Source organism: Prinia subflava, chromosome Z (genome assembly GCF_021018805.1).
Source record: "Prinia subflava isolate CZ2003 ecotype Zambia chromosome Z, Cam_Psub_1.2, whole genome shotgun sequence".
In the NCBI taxonomy this organism is placed as follows: domain Eukaryota; kingdom Metazoa; phylum Chordata; class Aves; order Passeriformes; family Cisticolidae; genus Prinia; species Prinia subflava.
In genome coordinates, this window is record NC_086283.1 from 80,803,795 (window position 1) to 80,824,046 (window position 20,252).

General features: G+C 38.2%; 1 protein-coding gene across 3 annotated transcripts in view; it reads right to left on the bottom strand.

The window, feature by feature from the left end:
• The window catches only part of KIAA1328 (KIAA1328 ortholog), a 176,367-nt gene that overhangs the window by 19,014 nt on the left and 137,101 nt on the right, over nucleotides 1–20,252 (bottom strand). For all 3 annotated transcript variants that reach the window (XM_063423521.1, XM_063423520.1, XM_063423522.1), the window contains 2 exons: nucleotides 19,291–19,475; nucleotides 12,682–12,790 (listed from right to left, as the gene is read on the bottom strand). In XM_063423521.1, the coding sequence (XP_063279591.1) occupies nucleotides 12,682–12,790; nucleotides 19,291–19,475 (294 nt within the window). The remainder of the gene's footprint in view (nucleotides 1–12,681; nucleotides 12,791–19,290; nucleotides 19,476–20,252) is intronic.

Here is a 20,252-nt window from a genome sequence, read left to right on the forward strand (position 1 = left end):
GTTTTATCCAGTTTTCTCCTCCTTCTTACAGGCTGTCATTTGCTCCCTAGATCCACCTGTTATGCCATTTACATAATGTCAATATTCCCTAGTCCGTACCCCTTCTTCCAGAGAATTCCGTCAGTCCTAAACTCCTCCCTGGAATTCCCCTAATCCTCCACCTCCTGTTGGTCCATGTGATCCTTTCCACTCCCATTGTATTCCCTACTGGTTGTCATATTTTGAGCCCCTCCCTAATCCCCTCCCCATTGTACCCCTGATTGGTTGAAGAATTGTGTCCTCCCCCTGTTCCTCCCCTGTTCAAAAGATTGTGCAAGACGCAGGCTTTTCGGTTTTTTCATCACTGCCCCCCTTGGGGAGTAAACTCCTTTGAGAAGCCCACAAGAGACCCCTCCCTGCTCTTGGCCCCAATCCTCGACGCTGAACCACTGGGTGCCGTTGAGAGCAGCCAGCCCTGCTCTGTACCGCTACTCCGGTCAAAGCCGGACCCGGGAGCAGCCACTCCTGGCGCATGCGGCAGGGAGTGTGAGATAGCTGGGCTTCTCTGGCATTGTGTCAGTCTCTCATAAATCATAAAGTTGCTTGTACATTAGGAAGTTTCACAGAGATCCAACAGACTGCAAGACATGCATGTATTCTACAAAATATATTTACAGGCATGAACTCTGTGGAGGAAGAATTGGAATAAAGTAATACTACTAATCTTCAAACCACAGTTTTGTGATCACAGGCACAGGAGTTAATACATGCAAGAACTACTGGCAATGTATTTCCAGTAACCCTCTGGAAATATAACAGAGAAAGTCAGTCTAACAGTGCAAAGGTCATTCCTTACAAAACAAGTTTCTCATCCTACTGATCCAAGACGGTACACACACAGAAACATACAGCCAAATGTGACTTAATAAAAACTTCAAGTCTTCAGCTTATTAATTTTTTTTTAATTTTTCTCATTTCATTCCAGTGATTTCATTAGGTTAGACTTCTTCATCTTTATTATAAAATAATCAGAATTGAAATGTTTCAATAAACCCAATTTCTGTTTAAAGTAGTAAAAGATGATTCAATGCAGATGAAGCAAAAACGAAAGTTAAAAAGTACAATGGCCTTAGAAGTTTTCAGAATATACTTTAAAAGCTGTTAAATACATAAATTATATATTAGTACTCTGTCTTTGATTGTTTTTACATGCAAAACGTAACTGTATCAACTTTTTTTTTCAGAGAATAATAGAATAGTATGGGTCAGAAAGGACTTTTAAAGGTTATCCAGTACAATCCCCTGTAATAAGCAGGGACATCTTAAACAAGGTAGTTTTCACTATGTTCTCCAGTAGTGTTGCTCTCCAGAAACAAAGCAAAATACTTCAACACTTACAGGTAGGAAGAAACAAAGGTGAAAAACAACACTTAAGTCACCACCATTAAAACAGAGAGAGCTAACTTAGTACAGGGCAGAAACAAAGATAGAATATTATTCTTAGTAAAAGATTTAGATTTCCCTCCCAACACACTCAGACTAAAAGAAATAATTCATTTTTCCCCCCTCAGAGGGCCATAAACTAAGTACCATCCCAAAACCAACACAGACCAGATAAAAATTAACATACATGGCCCTAAACTACTGGGGAGCTTGAAACATGCTGCATGGAGAAATTTAAAAGTTAAATATAATCAGTATGTACAACTCAATAAATGGTAAAAAACCCAGCAAGATACTGTTTTCCTTCATGACTATCTAAATATTGAAGAGATAGCTTCAGTCAGTGCTCTAGTCACAGCCCAACACAAAGCCAAACTTAACAATGATCAATAGCATGTGTTTTTGAAAAGGAAAAGTGGCCTAGGAAGATAAAAGAGTCACACCTACAGTAGAAACTGGTGCACTAAGCTTAAATAAAGATCTGTAAACACAGACTGCAACATCACTCTCTGTTTCCTTCAACTTTGTATTAGAAAGCTAAAGGCATATTACCGATTCAGGGTTCCCCAAAGTAAAGCCAACAATATAAAAAAAATATCCAGTTCAGTAGTTCAAAGTTCAATATTCTTTACACTGAAACACCACCATTACTTTCCCTAAACAAATGTGGAAGATACATTGGCTTTTTCATCATCCTACCAGGAAAAATCAGGGCCCAAATCTTCTGTTATGATGTCCTATTGAACTCAAGACAGATATGTAACATGGTAGGATTGAGACACAAGCCCAGATACTGGGTTTTTCACAATCAGAAGTATCTTAACAAGGATGATAAGAGTTAATAGTTATTTAAAAATCATTACTATAATCCATATATTAAGAACTATTTTAAAAAGCTCTATAAATTAGAGGAAATTACAATAACAATCTTGACGTATGTGGAGTTTAGAAATACAATGATGATAAAAGATCAGGACACAAGCTTACTGCTGGTTTCTGTCTTCATTTACATCATCTGAATAGGCCATCTCACAACTCTGTCTGATGCCCATCAGTTTTTCCAGTAGACAAGTGTCTTGGGTTGCAATGCAAGGTGTATTCTATTCCCGATCTGTTGAAACGAGTTGAAGAGATTTGGGGTTTTTTCTCTGTCTCATAACTTTGGAGGGGAGGGGCAGGTGTCTGTTAATGGGCCAACTGTTAAAACCAGGTGGAGCAATGTTCCTTATCTCTTTCACAACCCATCCTCCCTCCAGGAGGATATCAGCTGTTAATGGGCCATTAAGGCTCACCATGATTGATAACATACTATCATCCCGTTGTGAGATGCGCCACCCAGTGTGAGGAGCCAAGCATTTCTGGCTGGATAAAAACCTGATATTCAGAACACCAGCCATCTGGTTTTCCACTGGATTCTCAGAGGAGGACTGAATTCATCTCGCCATCACTGGAACCTTCTACAGGATCATGTCTACTCCTACAGAACCACATCTGTTACTTTGGGAGGACTAATTTGGACTTCTTCCAATCCCCTGGCCAACAGGGTGTCAGGTAGTTTTCTGACTCTGTCAGAGTTTCTAGGATTTTTGGTTGGTTGGTTGATCTTTGTACTATTACATTTGTATTTTTAATAATCCTAGTAAAGAACTGTCACTCCTATTCCCATATCTTTGCCTTTGTCTTGGGTTGGAAAATGTAACCAAAAATGGGTATTATTTTCATCTGTTGAAACCTGTTGGGAGATATTGTTCTTCTCTCCTCCTGCACCCATCCTCCTCCCACACCCATCCTCCTCCGAGGGACATCACCTGTGAATGGGCCATTCAAAGCCTCTCACATGACTGTTAACATTACTTCGTCCCATTGTGAGATGCTCCACTCAGTAGGAGGAGCCAACCAGAATAAAACCTGCAATCCCAAACACTAATGCAGCTGGTTTTTCCACTGAATTCTCAAAGGAAGACCAGACCCATCTCGCCAGCACTGAACTCTTTGTTCTACAGGATCATCTCTACTCCCCAGAAAAACCTCTGTTACTAGAGGAAGACTTATTTGGACTTCCAACACCCTTCCAACAACAGGGTGTCAGGTCGTACCTCTGACTCTGTCAGAGTTTTCTAGGACTTTTGTTTGCTTGTTTGGGTTTTTTGTACAACTGTATTTGTATTTTTCTTTTCTAAATATTCCTAATAAACAACTGTTATTCCTATTCCCATACTTTTGCCTGAAAGCTCCTAATTGCAAAATTGTAATAATTTGGAGGGAGGGGGATTTTTACATTCTCCCTTCCAAGGGAAGCTCCAGCTTTCCCTGGCGGACACCTGTCTTTCCAAATCACAACAACAAGACAATAAAGAATTGTTCCCTATTCATTTTCTGCAAGTCACTTATAATTTTATAAAATTCTAATAGTATCCTAAACTTAGCCACCTCTTTTCCAAGCTGAAGAGTCCCAGCTGTGCTGTTCCTCCCATAAAACCTCTCTCACATCTGGGAGCAATCCATTGCACTACCCAAATGTGACAACCAACATACAGTAACCACTATTAAGCAAAAATTGGCCGCAACAGTCTTTCACTTCAGAATTGAAAACAATATAAAAATGAGAAAGCTTGTTAAAAATAATAGTCATACTAGGGCTCCAAAACTGAAGATTTAACCTAAGGAAAAAGACTTCACAAGGATGAGAAGAAACTTTACCAGTTTAAGTGAAACCGTAAACTGTCATCCAGTCAGGTCTAAATAAAGAAAATGAAACAAATTGCTAGCTCAAGGAAAGGAAAAAAAATACTACAAACTCACAACCAAAAACCCCACAAAATCAAACCCCACAAAGAATTCCAGCCAAAGACTAAGGGTATTATGCTGAAAGCATTAGGTCCAATAACAAATCCCAGTTTTAAGTATATAAAATATAAGAAGTTAAAGCTAAAAGGAAATGAAGTTACAAAAGGAAGGGGATGATAAAGCCACAGCAGAAGAACTCAATGAGATGAACATACATTCACCATGTAGAAACTTACAAAGTTACTGAAGCTGTGGAGGACACAGTGGAAGACCTGTTTGTAGCTGAGATGTCCTACAAATAAATTACAGAACAAATCAACATGAATGAACAAAAATGAATTACTGGGATCAGCTGGTACTCCTTCAAACTTCTGAAGGAGCTCAGGTGTGAAACAGCTGAACTATTAACTGTAGCATGTGACTAATTGTCTACAACTGCTTCGGTTCTGGGCAAATGTAGGATTTTTTTAAATGATCTGGAAAGATGTAGAAATCTACAAATGGAGAGGTCTAATGAGCAAGCAGATTGATAGAAATTATAATAAGGAATTATTAAACTCGATATATTGGTAGAGACTAAATACAAAGTCTTCGTTCACTGGGGACCTGTAAAAGATTCGTAATATTATTACACATCTAAAAAAAGAAAGTATAGTTTATACAGTCTATCTGGAGTTCCAAAAGTCCTCCAGCAAAATCTATTATCAAAGACTTAAAAGCTGACATAAACTAAGAGAAAAAATCCATTAATGGATAGATAACTGGCTAAAACTCAGGAAATTAAGAGAAAACATTAAAACTGGTCTGCTATAAAGAGGTCAGAGAGGTCACCAGTGGAGCTCACAGAAATCTGTGAGGGCCTGAACTCTTTAATGCATTCACAAGTGGCCTAGAGAAAGGATAAATAAGGAAGAGACGTTTGATGATGATACTACCCTATTCATGGTAGCTCAAAGAAAAGTTGAATGTCTTTATTGAGGCAGAAAACTAGAATATCACAAAGGCTTAAAAAAGTACATTAAAAACTGGAAATGGGGCAAATCAGACACTATAAAGCAAGCACTGATTACTGTCCTTAAATGACAGAGAGGCAGGAATTTATTTTTGAAGGAGGAAACTCATCAGCTGGAAATAACTGATGAAATACCTGAGAAGACAGAGTTGTGTCTGCCTGCTGAGACCATCCCCTGGTGCATGGCACATCTGACAGGCAGGAATGGGACAGGACAGGTGCAAGGCCCCGCTCAGACCAAAAATCACTGCAGTACCACAGTCACTGGTGCTCGAGCTACAGGGCATTACCAGGTCACAAGAGTTCAAAACAAGATTCTCCAAAGCAGCCACAGTTTTTATTGAAAATATTACCACATTGCAAGCTCATGTCCTGCTGAAAGAGATGCTGCGTGTTCATGACCAGGCATATACAGAGCCTGTCCAAGAGTGAAGAGCTTTACATCTTTCATGCCTAAGCCCTTTGATTCATAATGCAAGCATTAAAAGTATATTAATAGGGCACTGACCATGCAGCACATACGTTAACCCTGAATTTGCCTCCGACCCATAATGAAAATATGAATGACAAACAACTTATTTTTAGTTCCACATCTACAGCTGCAAGATGGATAAGGTGTCAGTGTGTGTTACTCCACACTTATTTTACAGCTCACAGGATAACAGGTATCACCAAAAGAATATTTAGCTGATTCTAAAATAAAATAGTGAAGGTAACTAGCTCAGTTACTCTCAAGAGCTCAGTCTCAGGATAAGAAACAGAAATTCCACCCTAACTATACTATCATCACAGTTAAACATCATTACTGCATGGACCAGCCAAGCATGAAGAGATGCTGTGGCAAGATCTTGCCGTAAGGATTTTACAGCCTGAAAGGCCCAGAAAAGTGAAGGAGAGAAGAAAAAGGGAATTTATTAAGCATAAGCAATATGGTGGTAGGATGGCAGAGACATCTTTTGGGATAAAGGCTTCTTAAAGTAAGATGCAATTATCCTGCATATATTATTCATTAATTCCTCTCATCTCAAAGAAAAAACAAACCTCCAGAAAACAAGAGGAAATGCCTCGGAAAGATGATACATTACTACAGTACTAGGAACAGAACAGTTTCTTAAAGAACCATGAAGACAGGAATCAAGACTGGTCTTACCTTGCTCTGTAGAAATTGCCATCACAGTAATTCTAAAGAAGTTTTTAAAAGTACAGGGCAGAACATTCAAGGTATCAGTGCAGGAAAAAGGGACAGTAATTTTTTTTTTTTGACAAAGAAGTAGAGGAAAACACAGAGGAACCTGAAAATATTTTGAGGTTGTTTTCATTGCTGTGATTAAAAATGTAAAAAGGAATCACATCCAATGAATCAACATTCTCTTAAGGTTTGACGTGGTATTTCAGAACCTGTAAATGCACATGGGGAAAAATTATAAAAAATAGTAATTAAAATAACAATAAAAATGATGCAAAGAGTTAAGTCAGTTTAATAACATGATCTGTACTCTATTTTCCTTTGCTTATTATTACTTTCAAACTACAATCAAGTTATTGTCATACCACTAAATGATGGAAACCTTGCCAACTACTTCAAAACTGACACGTTTTCTGTTGCACTGAGCATTCCCAGAAGACATTTCTCCTCATTTTAATACAAAATCCTGTCAGATCCATGGAGCTGAAAAAAAATACGTGTAAAGGATATGTAGCTGTAATAGACCTCCCCCAACTAGTCGAGTTTGGAATAACAGATGATCAAAAAAGACTCAAAGATCTAGTGCTAGATTAATGCAAATATCTGCTTGTTTGCAAGTGTACTTTTTGATTAAACTGGCATACATCAAGTACAATTAGAAGGGTTATTTATAACTAAGAAATACATAATTCTGCATTTTAATGAGGGTGACAATTACAGCCAACAGTTGGTAATTAACATTAATCCTTTTGCACTGCAAATCAGAATTTCCCAATATGATTTTCATTGTCAGCAATGGACACACAAAAACTGTTATTGCAAAGTAGCTGTTAGGTAGGCTGCTTTGACACAAATAGGTGTTCTGTTACACACAGTAAAGAAAGAAGCCAATGATGTGTTAAATTTGATAACCTCAGATGTAAATACAGAATGTCACTTCAAAATTTACTTGATATCTACAACACAAAATATAATCAAGGCTTATCATTTTCACGGCTGAACCCAATTCCAAGTTTCCCAAGAGCCAGGCTTCACAGGTGAAATCAGATTTCAACACAAGTTTAAAATCTCCCATTGTTAAATTTGGTTTAGATCCCAGCCCTGAGTTCACATCTGCATTTCCCCCCAAGACTTCAAAGCTTTCAGTGGTTGTAACCAAACAGCGCACATAAGGAGGAGCGTTTGCCCAGCTGGTGTCAGTTTCCACAACAGAACTCTGGAGCAACTACTGAAGATAGGAATCACTACTGAAGGATTTGCAACTGTAGCAAAATCTTATTACAAATTCTTTCCTTAAGCAGGTTACTAATAAAATTTTGGTTCTCAAACCCACTGAATTTTAAATCTCAATCTTCTCAAATTGCTTGAACACATTTCTATTCCTTGAGTAAAAATTTCTCTGGAAATAAGTTCCATGTCTGTAATAAATGTTGAATTTATTAAACACTTCCTTTCTGAGATCTGTAATCTTTGAAGAGATTATTTAGATTTGCTCTGCGTGTCTTTCAAGAGAGATGGTATTTCTGTTTTAGCCTCTCAGCTGTTGTCTTCAGAGAGAAGCAACAGAAAACTCTTTTCATACTGGTCTTTCATAGGACAAGGGACCTAGCCCAAATCCTATCTGAGGCAAAAGATCACAATGTAGCCAGTAAATGAAGCCTCTAGAAGAGTGCTGTGGTGTTCACCACCTGGGTCAGGCAATGGGAGGGGGATCAGTGTCAGATACAAGTAAATGAGAAGGTAGAAAAGGAAAACTGTTAGCAGAAAGCCAAGAAACCTACAATGCACTTCTTACAAAGAGCTGTAAAATACACATTTATTTTGTAAGTATGATATAGATGGGTTATTTCTACATACAGAGGTGCCCAACTAAAATCAAAATAAGTGATATTAATGTCCTATGGTCAGTATTATTGAACCTCGAAAGCAATAAAGTATGAGTCGATAAATATTACATTTGCAACATAGTTAACATTCTTCTACTGTCTCTGGCACTTATTACACATTGTAACCGCAAGTCTACAATACATTATTCATATTTGGGGTGTCACTGAGTGATGGATTGCTGTAAGAGAGGCTGTCCTTTAAATAAATCAACAAATAAAAATGCAAATGTTAACATTTTCAGCCACAACTTTTTCCATCTTGAATGGAGAATGAAAATTTCACATTATATCGACAGCCAGCAGAGAGAACAATTAACAACCTACACTGTGAATAAGAGAGATTAATTTGCCAATGTCTGGTTTTATCACTTGCATATGGAACTACATTGGACTTTTTGCACTGCTGGCTTTCTCAGGGAGTATGCAAAACTTGAGTCTCCTACCACGTTCAGAAACTAACTCACCACCATACTCCTAAAACACTTCTAATCTCCTTAGATGTTCCTAAATTAAATCTGGAATGAAAGTTTTCTGCTCCTTTTGAATCTTGAGTGGTGTCTGATCCTAAGGGCAAAAGAAATTCTATTTCTTTGGCAGTGGTTGCTTAGACTCTACTGTATAAATTCCGAAATCATCTTAAGTTGATAGCCATATTTAAGCATCCAAAATACAAAGATGTGAAAATCAACTACCACACAAGTAAGACAAAAGCTTGAATCTCATCACTGTCGTATTTCCTAACACTCAGCGAAACAGATCTACTTTAGACTATTCCAGTGTGCATTATTAAGTATACAATTCTGCACATTATATTTCACATCATATATTAATTTGCTTAAAAGTCCCTGAGTACACATTCACCTGAGATGTGCTGGGCAATTGGGTAAATAGCTTTGTTTTTAAAATGTCCCTAAACACAAATTTACACAATACAATCTGTTTAGAAGAACTCCAACAGGCCACGGTAGTCTAACAGATAATAATACAGCTCAAATACAGCATTCATACTGCAAGAACTTCTAAATCACTTCTTTAATTAGCTACAAGAAATTTCACTCCAAGACAATGCATTCAGCAAGTAAGAAAGCTTTGATCTGAAACTGCAACCAAAACCCACAGACTTAATGCTGAAATCCCAGACTATCAAACAGTCCCTTAATTTACCTAACTGTTTTTGAATTTGCTTTTCCAAAGTGAAAAACACTACAGGAGAATTATCTGTTTCCATGGTGAGCAGAACAAACTTTGCCTGTGTCTTTTCAAGTGCTTAATTTCTGCAGTGTTATAGGACTTACTGTGCCAAACTCAACGCTACATGGGGAGAGCCTCACAATTGCAACAGGGCTGTAATCAAATTAAATGGTATTTCAGAATGTACAATTTATAACTTCCTTTTTTTATTCCCCTAGAAATAGCTGAATACTTTAATTTAGGTCAGTTTCCCTTTTGTATGCAATGCAACATTTGTTTTGCTGTAATCAGTACCTGAGTATAGCTAAGGTAAGATCTAGTTTATGTAAAAATTTCATTACAAAATCAAAGCATCAATATAACAGTTCTTCCCCTGTCCAGCTCCCCTCCAGTTCAGTAGAATCACAGACCCTCTCTTCTAGATAAACACCAGTTATGAAAATATGTACCTAGTCACCAAGAAATTAATATTTAACACAATCAGAATAACCATGCTTTAGGAATAAATCTACTTTTCCAAATTTACCTAGCCCCAATCTTGCCTGTGAATTTTTTCCCCAAATATATTTGCTTTGGTCTAGACAAATAAACACATGGAGTAGGAGAGTTTTCTAGACCTGTTGTGAACATAATTTCAAGGGCCTCATGCAGGCGTAGACGCTTGGCTTAAGAACACTGGATAACCAAACTTGCAGTGTTTGGGCATGTTATGGAAGACAGCAGCAGGCATGCACAGAAGTCCAACAGGCAAACAAATTCACTATTAGCCCAGCTCCAGATGCCAGATAAGAAAATGCCGGGGTTTTCTTTTTCTTTCAGAGGTATCACTGAAATCACCTTGTGCACACCTGTTTTGCAAGTCTGGTCCTTCTGCAGGTCCAGCACTAAGGCTCTCAAGGTTTACATCTACTTTCTAGGGACACTTATTTCTTGTTTGTGACATGATTCATTCTAAGACAGAGAAGAAAGCATGACTGCATCAATTCTTTCTCAAGCAGGAGGTAGTTGTAACACACTGGAGCCTCCAGTTGACCCCTGCCAAGGCAAGCTATCATGGCAACATCTTCTACCTGCCGTGCCTGCTTACCAGCCAGCCCTTCCCAGAAGTTGTGCTAGCACCCTGATGCCTCTCACTGCCAGGGAGCTTCTGTCACTTTCCAACAGCTTCTCTCTGGCAGGCTTTGCATTGCTGCTGCTGCCGGGTGCCAGGGCTTGTGCTGGTTAAAGCTGGCACAAACACGAGTTGAATCTAGTCCTATAAATTTAAATAGTCAAAAGTAATTAGGTTTACATGTACTGCTGAATAAATAAATTTGCTCTTAGGCTAGAGCTTTGTGTTGCAAGTTTCAGTTCTGTGCCAACTGTTGTGGTTAAGCTGTTAACCCCCCCAAATCACAGCTCATAATGAACATGCTGACAAACCCTAACTTTAGTGGCACAAAAGCAGCAATAATTCTCAATATTGATTAATTTAGTTAGTTAAACCTGCAGTCTAAGCTTATAACCATTCAGTGATAAATTGAGACTGACCTGCTGCCCAAGCAGGTTTTTTGATGAAGGATAGAATCAGCTTTAGGTCTCCCCAGAAATACTTGTCCATTTACCATTTTCAATTAGAGAAGGGCAGGAGTAAGGGAAAGCACAACATGGCTGTTTAACCTCGTCAATAATACCTACAGCATCAGTAGTGAGAAAGAAAGGGAGGAAGCATGGGAGAAAGCGCCCAGCAATACAGGATTTTTCATCAACTGGTAAAATAATACTTTAAAGATGACATATAATCAGACTCCCTTTACTGATCACTTTACCTGGTATGATTTCTAGGAGCACATTTCAACAAATATTTTACTCCCCTCTGTGGAAAAGAATAGACCATCAATCCTCCTGAATAAAATTTCTTTTTGAGCACTTTTCATATGATGTGCATAATTATATCTACTCCTCAGTCCTTGAACAGAATCTCAATCTAGCACCATTAGACAGTATCAAGCAGCATCTTTACACACACTTTATCTGCTATGTCTGCATTGCAAAGGTAACTATTGCTTCCAAGAGAAATGCTGAGACAATCATGTGGCTTCTGTTAGTTTAAGCATACAGCTACTTGTGGGAAACAGCCCTATCTAACTCAGTTCTTAAATCCTCCAAGAATTATCACCCTTCCATCAGAAGAAAAAAAAAGTGTTTCCATAACAAGTAAGTACAAATTTGTCAATATTGATACTGGTTTTTCACCTATTATATATCACAAGTTCTCTCAGAAGATAAAAATAAACTGCCAGCTGCTGCCAAGAATACAGGGATGATATCAAGCATACATTTTTCCAAGTCCACTGGGCCAAAAGAAGATTAAATCTGACTCTAGCCCTCTCATCTTCCAAGAAACATTTAACTCTTCTCATGAACAGTTGCACATTCCTGTTATGCCACTGCACTGTTATCTAACTAGTGGTATAAAATACTGCAAGTTCGTATTTCAATCTGCTTGTATTTTGTAGCTTAACTAAAGATTTTGTTAGGAGAAAATGTGGAATATGATAAAGAAGAGCAGGGATTGTATGCTGTTCTTCTAGGCATTTACCACTAGAAATGTAATCCTGCCCAAAGAAGGCAAGTTGTTGTCAGACTTGTAAGTGTAACAACAATGCTGCTTACAGTTTTTTTCACTGGAACAGAAGTGATAATGCTGCTTTTCCAGTGCATTTAGTGCAGACATATAGTATAATCAGGAATTGCTGACTTGATGTGATTTTATTGCTTGTCATTAAACATAAAATAACTCTCATACAAAACATTTTAAAGAAATGCCATTTGATAAAAATGGGGGTGGGGAAGAGGCAGGCAAATGGCGAGTGATTAAAATCTTCAAGCAAATGTAAAACGTAATGGGGTTAACATGGTCCATTAAAATTATTTACAAAGGTATTTAATGCACCAGGACTTGAAACATGAAATACTTTCTGTTCAAAATCTAAGTAAAATTAAAATGTTAGAACTTGACATATTCTTGGTTTTTTATTCTAACATGCAACCTAAGGCTTACTATAAATGTCAAAAGGATATGGCAGGTTTTGGTTTATATTATTCACCTTGTGCTAATGTGAAACATCCTAGAAATTCAGTCACTTCCCTACATCTAGGAGAATTTGATGCTTATGTTTGCAGAATCTTAAACCAGAGATTACCCAGCAGCTTACCGTGAAGGGTCATGCTGAATCGGTGATAGAGCTGTGGTTGCATGCATTTTGCTGCGGCCCATCAACCCAGAAGCTATGGCTGCATCCTTCCTAAGTCCTGAAGCTGTCCCTGCAGAATAAAGTGAAGACAAATCAGGCATTAGAAGCTAGAGATTTTGGAACAGATGTTTCTCAATTCTGCCTTATTATAGAGCATCAGGATGAAAAACTGAAAGAGTTTTTGAGTGAGAAATATACACAGAGAAACGACAGAGAGCTCATGAGTTGATGGTAGTGTCCTCAGCATCCTTTTCAGGACCATGCAAAATTGAATCTGTAGAATAAGACACACTCTGCAGCCTCCATCTTACTGCCCAGAGTTTGATACACTTGCATGGTTATTATTCCTTAAGTGGCCCACAGGATTCAGCTTGTTTCACAGATGCAGTTCTCATAATGTGCTTTAAGATGCTAATTCTCCAAGTGTAAATATCACCACAACAGTATTTTCATTTAAATAAAATAGAACTGAGAGTACATTCCTTCCCACCTCCAAATAACTCTTGAATTATAAAATAATCTAGCTTTAAAGGTGAAGTTTGGAGGTCATGTAGTTCAATCCTCCATTCAAACACAATCAACAGGTTTCAACTTGTCACAATTGGCTGAATGGCTCCACTGATAGAAACTCTCCATGAAACTCCTCTGGTTCCATTGTTTGATCAGCCTCATAGTCAAAAATGTTTCCTGTATAGCTAATAAGAATTTTCTGAGTTGTGACTTTTCCCTGTTGTCTCTTGTTGGCTGATGATGACTTCAAGAAGTCTCATTCCCTTTTCTCTACACCCTCTCCTAAGGTAGCTGAAGCAAGAAGGAAGATCTATGCTGAGTTACCTCTTCTTAAGGCTGAATGCACCCAGCTTCCTCAGCCTCCTGCTTCAGCTCCATCTGCCAGACTTCCTACAGTTTGTCAGTGTTGTCCATGCACTGTGGAGTCCCAGACTGAACACAGTCCATTCACGGACACAGTCCATCCACGGACACAGTCTCACTAAGCTGACTGGGGGAGCACTCTGATGACCACAGTTGTATGATTATGGCCCTATAAGAGGTCCAGCTACTCCATGACACAGGCACATCACTGACTAATTGCTGTTCAGCAGGACTCTCCATTCTTTTCTGGCAAAACTGCTTTCAGGGCTGTCCTGCTACATGAGGGTTCTGTCAAATCATTTTCTCAGCCTGTTGATGTCCCTTGAATACTGTGCCCTGTTCTCCAGCACACTGACTGCTTCCCCACGCCTGCAAACCTGGTGAAGGCACATCCTGTTCCCCTGCCCAGGCTGTTGATGTTAAGCAGCTAACCACTATGAACTGGCTGCCAGCTGGACCAAAGACAATCCTTGAAGGCTGGTGGTCCAGCCAAGTTTCCACTTGCTCACCTGAGAATTGAGTGTCACTGATCAGATTTAGTAAGACAAATAGCATACAGGTAAGTAAGAGGTAAAGGGCAATAGGAAAATTAGGAGCTATCTGATCTACCATACAAAAACCTGTGAATTTGGACTTTTTTAATATAGCCTAATTAGTTGTGTGCAACTAACATCATTCAACTAGAGTCAGTATAGGGAAAATGAAACATATCAGCAAAAATTGAAGTCAAACCAGTGTTTAGCTCCTTATGTAACCCTGTGATGACCAAATATTTCTCAGTTCTGTGTACAGAAGTATTATCAACCATGCCGAAACATGATGCAACACCAATTGTTGTAATTCCATCTTCCATGTGAAATATACAGTTGTCCAAAGAATTATTTAAAACAATGAATTGATCTAAGATTTATACAAATATATACACTTCAGTAAACCCGCATATTTTAAGATGCATTTTAAAGAGACTAACAAAAATATATGTTATCACCCTGCTACAATGAACTGTGTTTCAGCACTGTGCAGAGAAAAAATCTTGCCTAAGAAAGTGTTAATTATCAGTGAAGGAAGTCTTGGAAATACGCTGATTGTGTGTCCCTGGTAACTTGATAGTATGCCAATCCATGATGAGAAGAGGGAGTGTGCACATAAAGACTGGAAGCCTCTTGCTTAAGAGTTTTGACTTTACAATCGAATAAGAGGTATACAGAAATCATTTCACGTGACAGTGGGATGAGGCAACTGGGTTTTAAGAAACTAACACTAAAGTAAAAAAAATCTTGTTAACATGGGAGAAAATATTCAATTGCTAATATGAGACAAGGCTGGCACATGTCAACAGACAACGTCCACAAAAAATGAGAGGTATCTCTGCAAAAAAAGACAATATATGGACTCAGAAGTAGCCAACACAGCCTCAAGGGGACTGTTCAAATGCCCAAGTTTGAAAATATTACTGGAGTTAGAAGCAGAAAACAAGAAAAGGAACTCAGCAGGAATTTACTGAGGCTTAAGGCTGCACAGACATAAAGCAGAAGAATCAAGAAATTTCAAATAAATGTATATTTAAAAAAAAGGTTTAAAAATACATCTTAGGAAAGGCACACAAGTCTTTTGAGGGGAAAAAAACCACTCAGGAACAAGCAAATATATAAAGATGATTAAATCAATAACATTCCCAAAAATGTCCAAGCTACTACTAATTTTAAAACATATTATGAGAAAAAAATAAAGGAAGGGAAAATTGGCAAGTAGAGGATAATGAAGACCTTGTTGATGTATAATACCTGCCTATATAAAGCTGATGAAAAGAAACTACCAGAGGGAAATAAAAAGACACCAAGTCTTTAGTCTGAAGGATATATATTTCAGAGCTAAAGGGAATTAGTTAATGAATTTATGAAGTGACTGGTAATTATTTATAAAAAGTCATAGAGAACTGGGGTGATACAAATGACAGCAAATTAATTAGATTGCAGGTGTTAGAAAACAGTTTGAGACTGGAGACATTGCAGATGATCTAGAGAAGCAAGTAACGTGGAAAAAGAATAGACACAGTTACCCTGGAAAAAAGAAAAAGCTCTTACATAGTATGGTAATTTAAACCTTGACACAAATGGAAAGAACCTGGAGCTGCAAAGAAGCACAAAAAATACCCCAAAAAAAACCTAGATAGAAGCTTAAAAGGCAAGCTACCCCCAAAGCAATTATAAATGTCTCCTAAATGGTAATGTTAAGAATACTATTTTCAATTTGGCTAACTTGGTACAAGAATGATTTAAAGTAGATTAAAGAATCATTTGAGAAAACTCAAATAGCCATATATTTCTGCTTGAAAAACAGACAACTAAAACCTTATGAAAATGTGGAAATACAGCATTCTATATTTTAGAAGTGTAAACATTAAGAATGAAGAAATATGGTTGAGGCTGGTTCATGCAGCAATGAAATGAAAGTAACCAATGGGAAATATAGGTTGATAATCATAAAAGAAATCTTTATGACTTGAATAATAGTAATATTCATAAAACTTAACATTTATATAGTACTTCACATCTTCAAAGCATTTCACTAATATTAACTAATTGCTCTATTCAGTTGTAGGGAACAGTCTTCCCTTAAGGGAAGAAGTTCCAGATCCTGAATCCCTAAGAAGCTACATCAGAAAAACTACTGAAAAACAAACACTATCTAGAGAAATCAGCCTCTGGAAAAACACAGAGCTAAAATGAGCTAAAATAATTTTTCTCCTCTGGCTTTTCCTTTCGCATATGAAAAAGGAAACTGTGCAGGCTATACAACATCATGCAGGTGTTATGTCCAACCAGAAGAAACAAAGGTTCCAGAAAATAGTTCTTCCTTTTGTTTCAATGCAGAGGTATTTCAGGAAACGTTCGTAAAGAGGAATACTTTAAACAGAAATGTAGAGAATTGCCGAATATTGCATAGTGCAATGGATGTAAGTTTCTGAGCCCCACAGCAAAGTTTTCAAGAGCACAGAGGAAAAGAAATACACATTTCTGTACTCAGCGCTTCTTAACTAGACAAGTTGTTAGATTTTAGTACACACTGACATAGCTGGTGGTGACACCAATAAAAATAATTTACTGCTGAAAGGATCTAAGACTTCAGGATTGTTCCAACTGCTTAAAGTTTTCCTAGTAAAACTAAAAAAAATTGACTACAAGACACTAACACCTGCTAAAGTACTGGGATAAAAACTAAGGAACAAGCAGAAACAGAAGACAATATCAACAGTGAAGGGATAAAAATTGATTTCCTAAGTTGATCTAATAAGTTTCTACCCTGAAAAGAGGGCAGAAGTGACACTTTCCACTCCACTAGGTGAAAGGACCACGTTAACAATGTTCTTCTCCCCCATTACCAACCATCATCAGATAATGGTTTTCAGAAAAAAAATGTATTTGGAAAAGTGTTAGGAAATCACCCTTTTCAAACCCACTGTTGTCACAGCAGGTAAGCAGTCCTGTAGACAGGAAAGCCTTCCACCATTCCAGGATAGGGACAGCTTTCTGATTATAAGTTTAAACCTGACACAAGTGCCTCTGTGGCTCTGGAGGGACACTACCACTGATACAGCCACCACTCCCAGTGGTACAACAAGCCGAAGGGCTCACATCAGTACTCACACTGCACCAAAGTGTGTTCAGATAGAGTTACCGTCCTGAAGAACATATAATTTAAATAGACCAGACTGATACAGGCATGAGAAAAAATAAACCTCTGTAAAAATTTTCAGCTGGACATGTTTTGTACACAGCACTGCTGTGTTCCGACCAAAAGGCCACCTTCAGGTATGTGCCTAAATGACATTAAGTTTCATGCCTCAAGATATCACCTTGTGGATTTCATGCCCCTTTCTCATACTGCATTGAACCAGAAATCCCAGGTCAGCAGCAGATGGGAATATGCTGCAAAAGGAAGGACAGAGCCAACTAAATCCAGGCTACCCAGAATTTAAAATCTTGGCATTGTATCCTGGTGATCCCCTAAGATGGAAAAAACACTTTACAAGTGTGTGTGTGTGCTTGCTAAAGGAGTTCAAATATATAACAGAAGGAAGCCAATTAAAAAGGTACTAAATACAGAAGACTTCAACTTCAGTGATTAGTGCTAGGTAATTTGCCTTGTGATAAACAACCATTCAAATCAGTAATAGGCCTGAGGTTGTTCCACAGCTTGAAAGCATTCCTCTGAACTTTATCAGCTATCACAGCAAGTGCCAATGTTTGTAAGTCAAATTTTGCCATGCAGCTCTACACCATAAAAGCCAGCAATCCCAGTAAATGCTTGCAAAAGATGCCCAGCATCTTCAGAGGTAATGCTGACCACGACATCCACTAAATCAGCATAGGTGCAGCTCAGTTGCTACATGCAATAGCCAGATGCAGCTCATAACTTCTCCTCAGTCCTACAAATTGAAATGAATGAATGAAGAAGAGGCTAGGTTGGATATTTTCCCCTGAATCTTTGGAAAATAAAATACTTTTGGGGACAGCCCCCATCCAAGGAGGAAAACCTGTCATCCAGCTGTGAAAAATCCTAGTTTCATCAGTGGGGCATAGAGATGAAGAGGAGTAGAAGGAAGAGGAAAAGAGAAGAAAAAAAAATGATAGCCGAAAAAAACCCATAAAAGAAAACCATCAGTGAAAATTGCCCCTGAAACTTTGCAGAATTGTAACAGCTTTCTCTTGCTTAAATTGATTGGTGTAGCAATGTTATAAAATTACTATTAGGATTCATTGTGCACAACAGAAAGTGTGAAATGTCAGCAGATTATACAGCAAAAGTAATGGGTCCTGAACCCCTGTTAGTCAAAAATGATTTTGTTTCAAATTAGAAATTGATTTTTTTGGACACAAGCCCTTTACAGGCTTCCAACTTTTGTAGCTGTGCCTTGGAAGAGATTAACCTCAGCCACTGTGTGGGTCCAGGCTGATGATACCCTTTTGAAAGTTTCTTCACAGGGACTGCTTTTTAATGTTGGTACAGTCTTAACCAATAATACAAGTTATTTGTTCCTTTGAGAACTGCACCACATTTCTTCTCATTTTGCCATTTTCTTTATTTTTATGCTGACATATACGGCAAACTGGCAGACAAGTTAAAATTAAAAAAAAAAAACAAACAAACAAAAAAAAAACTAGTTCATAATTGAACCAAGGATTATGTTCAAGGCTAAGCAGTGAAACATCCAAGCTGCTTTTATTCCCAACCTTTTCTCTTCATAAGAGAGAAAAGATTGCTTCTCTGCTCCTTAAGTGGAGGCACTAAGCTAAGGGCAGGATAGGTTCTAGCACTACAGACAATCCCTGTGTGACAAAACAACAGGTTCTGATGGTGAAGTCATCACTCAAGGAGGAAAAGAATGCAATGATTACATTTAAAGAGCAAACCCCACTGCAGTTATTCTCACTGCCTTCTGGGAAAGTTAAAAAACAAATCACTGAAGGAGTTTTCTGAGATTAAGGGACTACTTTTTTCTCTTTTATCAGGAAAAGCAGATAAGATCACCGCTTGTTATTTAAAGTATTTTCTGTTTTTTAAATGGAGCTACCACCTTCTCTTAGGTTCTTTCAAACACCTGCAAACCTCTTCCTTTAATTGTGCACTTTACTGATAACCTTTTCAACACACCAGCACACTCATGGCCCTGCAAGACAGTATGCTTCCCCTTACCTTTCCTGGACTTAGTGCCTTCCCTCTTGGTCTGCATTAGGGGGCTTTGCCCATCATCCATGTTTGCACCAAAGCCCACCATTTTCTTCCCTGAACTGCTCCCACGACTGCTCCCTGGTTTTGTTGAGTTTTTGCTCACTGGAGGTGTCCTCAGTATATAATCTTCATGTTTCAACGCCGGGACACTGGGAGGAAAGAAAGATTGCACTGTTACATGATGCATTCAGCCCATTAACACTGCACCCAGCTCTCTACCCAACTTTTACTCTCCAGAAGCGTAAACATCATGCTGCTTGTTGAGCTCTTGTTGAATCCATTTATATTTTCTGAAAGCAAGATGCCTAAGGCTTGAAGAGTTACCAACCCACTTTATCAGGAGTCTTTGGTTATCAGCAGCCAGCAGCACCCTGACAACTATATTTGGAGTTTTGCAGCTTTTGGCACATTCCCTAAAGCATTAGGTCCTGGATTTTTCAAGTGGTTACAACAGCACCACAGGGATGAAGACATGCAAACGAAGATGGAAGATGAAGATGAAGATGAATACACTTTTTCCCACATAGTGCGTCAAAATTGAAAGAACAAGTAATTTAAAAAATGTTCACTTTGCTACAATAAAGGGGAAACAGAGAAGATTATGTGAAAAGAAATGTGAAATTTTAGTTTGCAAAAGTGAAGCAAATCACAGAATCACAGAATAATTTTTCTTGTAAAGGACCTTTGAGATCATCTAAGTACAACTGCCAAGGCCACCACTAAACCATATCCCCAAGTGCTACATCCACATGTTTTTTAAAAACCTCCAGGGATGGTGAGAGGCTGATTCAGGAAGAAAATGGATGAGAAGAGAGGAGACAAAGAGGTGAGAGTGATAAACAGAGGTAGTATTAAACAGGATAGAGAATGTATGAGCAAACTGGTGGGAGAGGATCTGGTGCAGAAGTGCAGTACTCTGAGTAAAA